General features: G+C 34.4%; 1 protein-coding gene across 1 annotated transcript; it reads right to left on the reverse strand.

Moving 5' to 3' along the window:
• Positions 1-576: 576 nt before the first annotated feature.
• On the reverse strand, positions 577-10,235 carry LOC11430531 (COP1-interacting protein 7). Its single transcript, XM_039828584.1, has 13 exons — positions 9,818-10,235; positions 9,004-9,183; positions 8,658-8,778; positions 8,539-8,578; positions 8,345-8,397; positions 8,202-8,257; positions 7,344-7,496; positions 7,001-7,200; positions 3,666-5,137; positions 2,545-3,486; positions 1,579-1,978; positions 1,029-1,094; positions 577-928 (listed from the first exon to the last, which is right to left on the reverse strand). Exons 1-13 carry the CDS (start codon positions 9,874-9,876, stop codon positions 873-875), a joined length of 3,798 nt encoding a protein of 1,265 aa, XP_039684518.1. The 5' UTR covers positions 9,877-10,235; the 3' UTR covers positions 577-872.
• Positions 10,236-10,546: the final 311 nt, after the last annotated feature.

A 10,546-nucleotide genomic window follows, 5' to 3' on the forward strand; every position in this document is an offset into this window, starting at 1 on the left:
TTTGTTCATTATTTTTAATTAACATATAATTGTACTTTCAAAGTCGAACAATAGACTATATTACGACAATAATGAACAAAGATTTTTTGATTTTATTTTTTTATGATTATTCTCAATAAAAATAATGAACAAAACAATAATTAAAACATAATAATTTCATTGAAAGTATTTTTTTTTTTTTTAAAATAAAATAAAATTCAAGGACTAATACAAAAGTGCAGGGACTAATATCAAAAAATACTGAAAGTGCAGGGACTAATGATATTTTTAAGTAAAAAAATAATTAAAAATTGATTTTTTCTGTTTTTTAGTGTGCCACGTGGCGTGTCATGATTGGGCCACGTGGCACACCGTTAGTTTTGGTTTTTTTTTTAAACGGAAAGTTAACGGAAGGACTAAAGCCAAAAGTTTTAGAAAGTGCAGGGACCAATACCAAACAAAAAAAAGCGCAGGGACCAATGCCAAAACTGGGCGAAAGTGTAGGGACTAAACACACATTTAAGCCATTCCTAAATTATCAACAAAAAATAAAACCCTTTCAATATTATAAATATTGAAATGTGTTGCAAGAAATGGTTTGTCAGATCAAAACAAAAATGGTATTATGTTTTGCAAGAAATGTGTTGTCGGATCAAAACAAAAATGCTCAAGTATTTGTTCTAGTGAACACAGAAGAGACAAAAAAACATCATCCTTAATCACTTGTGGATATCAACAACGTTAGATGAATATACAAAGATCAATGTTATAGCAATACATGACTCAGTTCTCTTTTCCTGCTCCTGACTGACATTTAAGACCAAAAAAAAGAATCAAGGGTTTAAGCTTGTGATTGCATCAACCTTAACAGCATCCACTCCATCACGCCATCATTATCTTTTTTCACTATTCTTACGAAATGGTGATAACAATGAAAACGAGCGAGAAGCTGTATAACAACAACATTCATATTCAGATCAGTAATACTACCATAGACATAAAGTTGACTCAAGTCTAATTAGTAAATTGAGCATGCATTTAGTGCTTACACTTTTGTTGAGTTGTGCTGGCAGTTGGAGTTTCATCTTGAGAGATCAAATTCTTTAAAGTATGAACTGAAGGTGACATGGAAAATTTGATAGTCAGTTTATTATGTACACAAATATAGAATTGAATAAATATAAACCAAATAATTGAATAAGTAGGACTTCAAAACAATGTGTCAATATCATTGAATTTATGTAAATGCATATATCAGAAGATACTTTCAATAGTATAATCTTTCAAAAAGTGGAGTAATTTTACAAGATGCACACTAGTGTCATAATCTTGAATCTTCATATTCATAGTTTAGTTCTGTTAAGGAAAACTCTTGAAACAATTCTTTTATAGTAGGGTAGCCCCAAACTCATTTAGTATTGTCAACTTTGACCTAATGGATTGCACCTCAGTCCTCACAGTTTGTCCTTAAAAATCATGTGAAGGTTGTGTTTGGTGGATCATGGTACAAAAATTGAGGTCCTAGAAGTGGCAGTGTACCATCAGAAAATGCTACAGAATACTAATTTTAATATGTCAATGTCTTTGAGAGCACGTTACCTTCATTAGAGGAACCATTTGTTCCAACCTCATCTGCCTCGGAACCATCAATGCTGACATTATCTGATTCCGCGTTGCGTGTGGCTGAGCTATGACCCTTTTTCCCAAACTTCAGCAGTCGTCTGAACCCTTTCGGCGATTCCTTGGCATGAGGCTTCTCAGTTGTTTCAGGAATCTTTTCAAGTGTTGAGTTCCTGATGTCAGACACACGTGCTTTACCGGTGTCTGCACCGATTGCTGCAGTTTCTAAACTTGTTGGAGCTGCTTTGCCATACTCACTATTTCTTGTACTAGGATCTTCCATGGAAGAAACTCGAGCATATGGGGCATGATATGTTTCCTCGGCTATACAATTGCTGGATGATTTTGAAGGTTCTTTTCCTGTATTATCCATTTTGACCTGGGTTTGGAAGATATTATATTCAAAATTAGCTGATGAACTAAGACGTTATCTAATCCATCAAAAATTTGGATAAACAATACCAACATATCTAAAATCAAAATGAAATTTCTTGTACATATGTTTTAAAATCAAATGTTATAGAAATTCTAATTATCTATCATAGAACTGAATAGACTTATATTTCACACATAATATTTGAAGTGTCCAAATCAGATATTTTTTTTTTTCTCTTAAAAAAAAATTCAGATTCTTTTTGTAGAAAATGTAGAGAGTAAAAGGCAGGAACAAATAAGGGACCGAGCATGTTGCTCTGTGATCTAGTGAGCCATAAGTTTATAGGAAAGATAAGACCGTGAATACAAAACATTGCGTTTGCAATACTCATGTTTACCGTAATTATTTAAAGGAAAATGCTAGCATAGGATATGCTAATAGACAGTAGCACATTTGTTCTCATAGTCAAAATATCAAGTTTTTTCATGCACCTTTCCCCTGTGAGAGTATGACCAAACAATGTATCTAAATCATCATCAAAGTTAATGTAAGTTGTTGTGAATACATACCTCAGAAGATATGAGTTGCAGGTGTGACTGGCTCTCTGAGGTTCCTTTCTCTAGTGTATCCATGCTTAATGGTGAAATAGGAGCACGAATGGCAACATAGTTGGATGATGTCTCAGTTTTCTCCGTCATTTTATCACCATCATATTCTTTCTTTGGGGCATAAATAGCAGGCGCATAAGGTTTCTCATCCTCAAGCATCACAACAGTTTTTTCAATGACAGGATTATCATCTCCATCATCTTTACTGGACGAAATTCCAGTTTTACTTTTCTTCAGTATAGTACCTTCTGAATTCATTGAAGACTTGTTATCATTCAACTTCTGTGTCTTCACTTTCGCTGATGATACGTTTTGGACTGTTTCACTTGCTTTAGATGTTCGAACTTTCAGTTCTGGGAGGGCTGCTATCTTGCTTTTATCATGATTCACAATAGCAGAAATCTTTTTGCTCTCTGGTCCATCAGATGCTTTAGTCTTTGATTTTGTCCCTGCACCAAGCGGTTTAACCGAGGAAGTCTGACGAACGGAACTCATTTTAGGTTCTGATAATCTTCTAATCCGTGCCATAGATACCTTGGTATTAGTTGCGCTATCATCCTTCTCTAGCTTAGATTCAGGCAAAGAAGACACTGATTGGCTTAATTTGTTATCATTCAAGGGGCTTCTAATGCTCAATCTGCTGGTTTTTGAGGATTTCAAAGAATCAACAGATCCAACAGAAGCAGTTCTGGCAGGGAATCTTTGAAGGGGTGAAGATGGTCCTGGTTCTGAATCACTAAATTTTGATCCTTTATGAGAGCTTGGTGAAAATTTTGATGGAACTTGTCTCTTGGTAGCATGAGATGCCACGGGTGACTGTGTAGTGACTGAGCTACTCTTGGCAGCGATTCTCTTTTGCCTTTCCATCTTTAAAGTTTCTATGCGTTTAATCGCTTCCTCTTCCTAGATATCAGAGGGAAAAAAAACAGTTGTATAACAAACAAATTACTTATCAATTTAATATAACTAAAAAGCATGTTAAGGTTCTGTATACAAGTTCCACATCCATTTAAAGTTAATTGTATGAAATAGAAATATGAGTGGGAAGGGAGACTGGGAGTTACGCGAGTAGGAGCGATTACCTTCTCTTTCTTCATTTTCTGGAGATCAGCTTTGTAGTTACGTAAACTCTCGGCACGTGCCCGTGCTTCTTCCAAAGGACTCAGTTTAGAAGTCTTCCCTCTCCTTATTGGCCCAACAGACTTTCTTTTATCGGAGCTATTGGGAGTAAGTTTTGATTTTGGCTCCTTATCCAACCTCTTAGATCCTGGTTTAGCATCAGCCAATACCTCTTTGTTTTTACCTTGTAGAGCACCACCAGCTTGGGCCTGCATTTCATAGTCTAAAGCAGGATCGTAACTCATCGATCCCCCTTCAGCTCCTCGTACAGGCATCATGCTTAATTCATCTAGCTGATTGTTCATACGGTCAATCCCGTTTGAAGTTTTTTCATCCTCTTGACGCACCATCGGGAACTCAGAGTCTATGTCGATCATGTGTCTCTCAGCATTTCCTGCATCATTGACTTGGATTGATCTATGCTCCAACATGTAGGAATCATCATTCATATCATGAAACAACTTCCTTTGCAAATTATCGTTTGAATAACCTTGTCCACTTCCGGTGATTTCCAGATCTGAGGAAGGATATGAATTACCAGACTGACTTTCTTGTTTACGAAGAATGAAATCATCACTAACAGCCTTCCTTGAACCACTGCTTCTTCCATGTACTTCTAAAGATTGTGCATCATCTATAGTACGACTGCCTTGAACTTCATGCATTTCCCGATCATTCAAAACTAAAGGATCATTGACTGAAACGTGTTTATTTCTTCTCCTGTCATGCACCTTTTCCATACCATATTGATCTTGGTCAATGGCATGTCTATCTTCATCAACATCTCTCAGTAAACAATTTTGGAAAGCTTGCCAGTGTCCTCCATCTGCATCCTTCACATGGTCTGTTTCTTCCTTATCGGACGAGTTCAACTTCTTCAAAGATTCTTTTCTTGATCCTCTCCTTTTTGAAGTCTTCGCATGCTCCTGTTCATCAATATCTTCATCAGTTTCAGAGACAGAATCTGAATATGATCCACTGCCAGAGGAGTTTTCAGTCTTTGTTATGTAATTGATATTCCTAATAACCACCATGCCAGATTTCTGTCTACCCGACCGGCTACCCTTCTTCCGTCGATCTCCTGTCTGCGAACCTTCCCTCTCCATATCCACTTCATCATGCAACCTTGATTTTGAGGCTTCTACATCGCATGTTTCTGATCCCGTATTGCTATGTCTACTATCCATGGAATGCCTTCTTAAACCCATATTTTGACCAGGAGTTAGTCTAGGGTCATCCATGGGTGGATAATTGGGCTGCATGTATGGACTGTTTCCAGGATATGGTTGATAGTAAGGTATGCCTTGAACTGGATATGGCGGATAGACTGGTACAGTGCCTGGTGGAGAATGAACAGGCCAAGGAGGGAACATGTGATGTGGAAATTGAGCATGCATATTATCTTGGTGGCCTTGACGGTCCATTGGAGGCACATCTGGAAAAGTAAACAAAAATCTCAAGACACATTTCTAATAATCAAAGAAAAAAGGCAGACATGTACTGTGCCTATCACCATTTAAAAATCTCAGTTGAGGAAAATTATAAGCCAGATATCACGGGTAAACATTTGAACACAAAGACTTATATATCCCCTTTCAAAACCTGTCACATGTATTGTAGTTCATTTTTATCGAAGCAACATTTTGCATTGCTACATGGCACTGTTTTACAACAACAGCCAAGCCTTATCCCACTAAGTAGGGTTGGCTACATGGATCAAACAATGTCATAATGTTCTCTGATATACCATATTTATATCCAACTCGCTAATCTCTAGATCTTACTTAATAGTTTCCCTTACAGTTTTTCTAGGACTTCCTCTGCCTCTAGTGATTTGACTACCCTCCATCATATCTACTCTCCTTACTACAGAATCTACAGGTCTTCTCTCTCTAATGTTGTCATTTCCAATCCTATCCCATTTAGTCTTACCACATCCAACGCAACATCCATCCTCATTTATGCTGCGCTTAATTTATATTTGTTGTGGTTCTTGACAGCCCAACACTTGGGCTCTGTTTGGTAAAAATAGCGGATAGCTGATAAGCTAGCTGATAGCTTTTAGCTGATAAGCTAGCTGATAGCTTTTAGCTTATAAGCTAGCTGGTAGCTTTTAGCTGATAAGTTAACTGAAGTGTTTGGTAAAAATAGCGGTTCAACTAGCTGATAAATGTAAAATGACAGGTATTCTTAATTCATAATAAAAATTATATCATTAATTTAAGTATTTGTAATTTTGTAAACTAATTTTTCTTTAAAAAAATACTTTAAATTTATTAATTTAATATATCCTATGTATTATAAATTAAATTAAATTTTATTCACTAAAATTTTATCTTATATTTATTATTATTTAAGTGTTTCTACTTTATAAAGAAAATAACATTTACATCAAAAACAAAAAAAAAAAGTAGCACTAATAGAGTAATATTAATAACAGAGAATAAAGAAAATAACACTTACCTCAAAAAAATAAAAATAAAAAGTAACACTAATAGAATAATAGTATTTTGTTTCGTAAAAAAAAAAAAAAACGAAGGTATATATTTTTTCAAAAAAAAAAAAAGGTCAGCTGATATATATACAAAAATTGGAATAAAGGGATAGTAGTCTTTATTACGTAGCTTATTATAAAAATTATAATGGATAAAAATACAATTTAAATGAAATAATAAGGGTAAAATTGGAAGAAAAAGTGAGAAGCTATAAGCTATAAGCTCAAACGCTACTTGGAATAGCTTATAAGCTCGTGAAATAAGCTATAAGCTCATGGTGAAAAAGTGTTACCAAACAGAGCTTTTTTTGTCAAACGAGCTTATAAGCTATAAGCTAAAAGCTAAAAGCTCTTTTTTTTAGTTTCCCAAACAGACCCTTGGTCCCATTTCTGTTACCACACATGGCACAGTTATAAAACAACGGTATTTTTGTAACGAATATCAAGGCCTAACTCATCCCCACAAAACCGGCTTGTACGGTGAGGAGTGCCTCCTCTTTATAAACTCTTTTCAAGAATCCTATCTATCCGATGTGGGACTAAAACCCACCCGAGTGTTGGCCGCTAACAATTCTTCCTTTCAGGACATTTATCATTCATAGTTTTCTATGCGTGCTGTAATCAAACTTTGTGAAGAAAAATACGGTACCAAAATAAAAACCAACACAAACAATTAAGATCAATGTGACCAAACATGCCTCTATATTCTTCAAAGTAGCTTATTATAATTGTGTATATCAAGTCCAGAAGAATCCATAAATTTACAAGTTGACAAATTCAAAATGTTCAGGAATTGTCAGGTACCTGAACTAGCTTTCCCGTTGTTCTCCGAGTTCAATTCAGTAGGGGATGCAAAGGCCATATTGGGAAGTATAATGCCAGAGCCATTTAATGCAGTGAAGTCTGGGCGGCTGGACATCATTTCAGCAGCAGCTTCCATTTCAAGCCATTGTCCAGTTTCGTGTTTTCTTTTCCAAAGATCTCTAAATTTTGCGGATGCATCCCTGATAAGTGACAAAAAATAGCATCAATAAGAATGTCTAGATGTTACATGTATGTTACAGGTCAATGGGAGAAAGAACACAACTTTTGACCAACCAATATTTAAGGTCAAAATGGTGTATGAAAAAAACAGAAGTTCCCTTACATCAACCGAGATGCTCCAAAGCATTCAGCAAATGACATCAACGCGGGTATATAGTCAATGTCAAAACCAGCAGCAACAGCGCGTGCAAATGCCATGCCTTGCTCTTTCTGTAGCACTGATTTGCGCGTTTCTAGGACTTTCAAAAGCTGAACTCTGAGAAAATATGTGATAGTATTGAATAGAAAACATGTTAACAATCTGTTTCGCACTGTGAAAAAAAGCTTTATGAATAACGAACAAATTAAGAAAAGAGAAGCATATTTATCTTATCAGTTATGTGCAATTGTGGGAAACAAGAAACTCAGTCCAACAGAGCTTTAATTAAAAATTTATAACAGCATGGAAAAACTTGTCCCAATAACTTAAGCTGTGATAGACGCATTAGAAAATAATTCCAATTGCATTTGAAAATAATCTTCAATAATTGTAAATAAAAAACTCATAGTCTTCTAAGATATTGCTTTTAATACAGTGGTGGATAACCAATTAACCTCGAGATGTAAATATCATGTTAACAGAAAGTTTATGTAAGATTCACCATAAAACTCTTAACGGAACTTAGGATTTTCTGTGATGTAAAAAAAGGTGTCCAAACTTTGTACTATCAGAATTTTGAATTTTAATGGACTTCAAAGTTAATGCTAAAGGAAATCATCAAGGTTTTTAACACATTTGCTTTATTTTCTACAAGCATATCCTAGCATGAAACTTAATTGATACAACTTCAAGTATGCAAAGTATGGAATGTACACTTATTGGATTATATTATTTAATCAGAGACGACACTGAATTAAAAGTTAAAATTTTCTACTACAAAAGATGGTCATAGAGTGGAGGAATAAAGGAAACGGAATTTACTTTGAGTTTCCTTCTAATGTGGCATGTCCATTTGCTTCTGGTGGCTGTGCATCAGGCTGACACATAACCATACAATTAGAATAATAAATTAATTTAATAAATGAATATGGTATGTATTATTGAAGACCTATTAAGTTATTAACCTTGTAAAGTACAATCGCTTTCTCCTCGTTAGTATCATGTTGAGTCTTCCTACCTGTGCACAGCAGCAAGTTTTGTAAGTTGTAGCTGTAAATCTTGAAAATCTAAGCAGAACATTAAATACACTCATATTTGTTTAATACAAGTGAGTTGTTTTCAATGATAATTTGAAATAGACTAGTTATTTCAAACGTACCTTCTGTATTTTCTGCATGTTTTACTTGGTTTTCTTCCACCTGTAGAAATACATAATTACTGAAACATTCTTTTAAGTGCAGACAATCAATCATATAATAATGCTTGATATTTACTTACTGTGCTAATCCCCATGGAATTATTTCCTTGTATTGCAATTGCCTCTTCAATTTGTAAGATTTCAGATTCTGTAGTATAAACACGTTCCAATATCTCAGGAGTGTTTACAAAGCGAACAAACCTATATAAGCATAGAAGATTAGTCCAGCACACTAAGCTAATTGGAAGAAAAAAAATAAGTCTTGCATTCAACTGTTACAAGTTACCACTTCTATGCTTAATTTCACTATCCTTTCAAAATGTCATTCTAGATCATGCGATAATAAAATGATAATGTTTATGCAACATCAATTTTGAAGCTCTATGCTAAACACATTAATAAACACCGATATATTAAGAGTCAAACCTTTCAAGAGTTCCCTTGGTAAACCATGTAGCATCACTGCCACCCTCAGGCTCAAGAACAATTGAATAACCACCCTTGTCTATCTGATCCTGAGCAGCCTTCAAGTGAGAAAGAAACGGATTGAGCAAACCTGAGGCAATTTTCTCCTTCTTCCCATGCACAGTTATAATCAAGTCAAACCTGATATATACAAAGGCAGAGAAAGTGATGGATCAAAACCACAAGTCCACAGACAATGTGTAAATTTTTTGAACAAGATTTTGCACACATCAATCAGTAACTAAAAGTTACAAGTGAAAAAACATCGGTTTCTAACTTCGTAGGCGTTAGTGCCCCCTTTCTAAATTTGAATTCTAGTACTTTTTAATCATACAAACAACATCACTGTGAAATCCACAAAACTTCAAATTTGATTACATGCAAAATAGTACCCTAACCAAATACAGACTAGAAAATGCTCAGAAATTTCCATAAAATTTAGGATTAAACTTTGCACATAATACCCAATACCCTTGTTGTAAAAACCATATCATGTTACTTGACTCCAATTAAATTAAATCAACAAACTTGAAAATAAAACATATCTTCTAAACAACTATTTGCCAAATAAAGAAATAAACTAAAGTCATTAACATCCTTAAACAAATTCAGTGACACCAAAAACAGCATATACCACAAGTATTAACCAAGGCAGAAAGAAAAAAAAAAACTTCACCATTGTACACAACTCAAACTTGTTCACTAACTAGTTCAAAGTTTTAAACAAAATATTCAATTCAACCCATTGATGAATGAATGAATAAACTATTATTACCTTGTTCTAGTGGGTGTGAGTTGAAAAACAGCTGAATCCAACCTCATTGAAGAATTCATTTTTTTGTCACAAAAAAAGACCCAACAAAGCTAAAACTGATAACCCACCAATAGAGTTCAGAATCAGATTAACAATCCAAAAGGGTCATCAAAACTCAAAAGAACAAGCCAAAATAGCTTCAATGAAAGAAAAAGATAGTATTTTTATATATAGAAACAAAAAAGGAAAAAAAGGGGTTAAGTAGAAAATGTGAAAGAGAAAAAAAAGGATCCAAAGATTGTGTTATTGTTTTTTGTTCTTGTTGTCTTTGGATACCAACTCCAACCAAAACCAGTGTGAGAGTGACAAATAATAATTTCATCAATTTAGAGAGAATAACAGTTGAGGGTAAAAATGGAAAAACATTAAAAATGACAAACAATTGGAGGTGCCAAGTTTAGACAGTGACATGGTCAAGACAAACAGAGATCTGTGTTTTTTGTGGCTTCAAGGTTGTCTTTTAAATTACCATTTTACCCTTCTTCCCTTTTTTTGAGGGTTCTTTTCTTATCTGTCTCCCTTTATTCTCTGTTTGGTAACCTCTTTATTTAACCTTTGCGTTTTATTATTAAAGATTAATCACTTTTTCTTAAAATTGCTTTTGGTTTAAATATGGAATGTAGGTGATGAAAAAGAAAAGTAATGTAATAGCATGTGACTTTATATTAAAGAAGTTGTCGTAGGTAATCA

This window comes from Medicago truncatula, chromosome 1 (assembly GCF_003473485.1).
Source record: "Medicago truncatula cultivar Jemalong A17 chromosome 1, MtrunA17r5.0-ANR, whole genome shotgun sequence".
NCBI lineage: Eukaryota > Viridiplantae > Streptophyta > Magnoliopsida > Fabales > Fabaceae > Medicago > Medicago truncatula.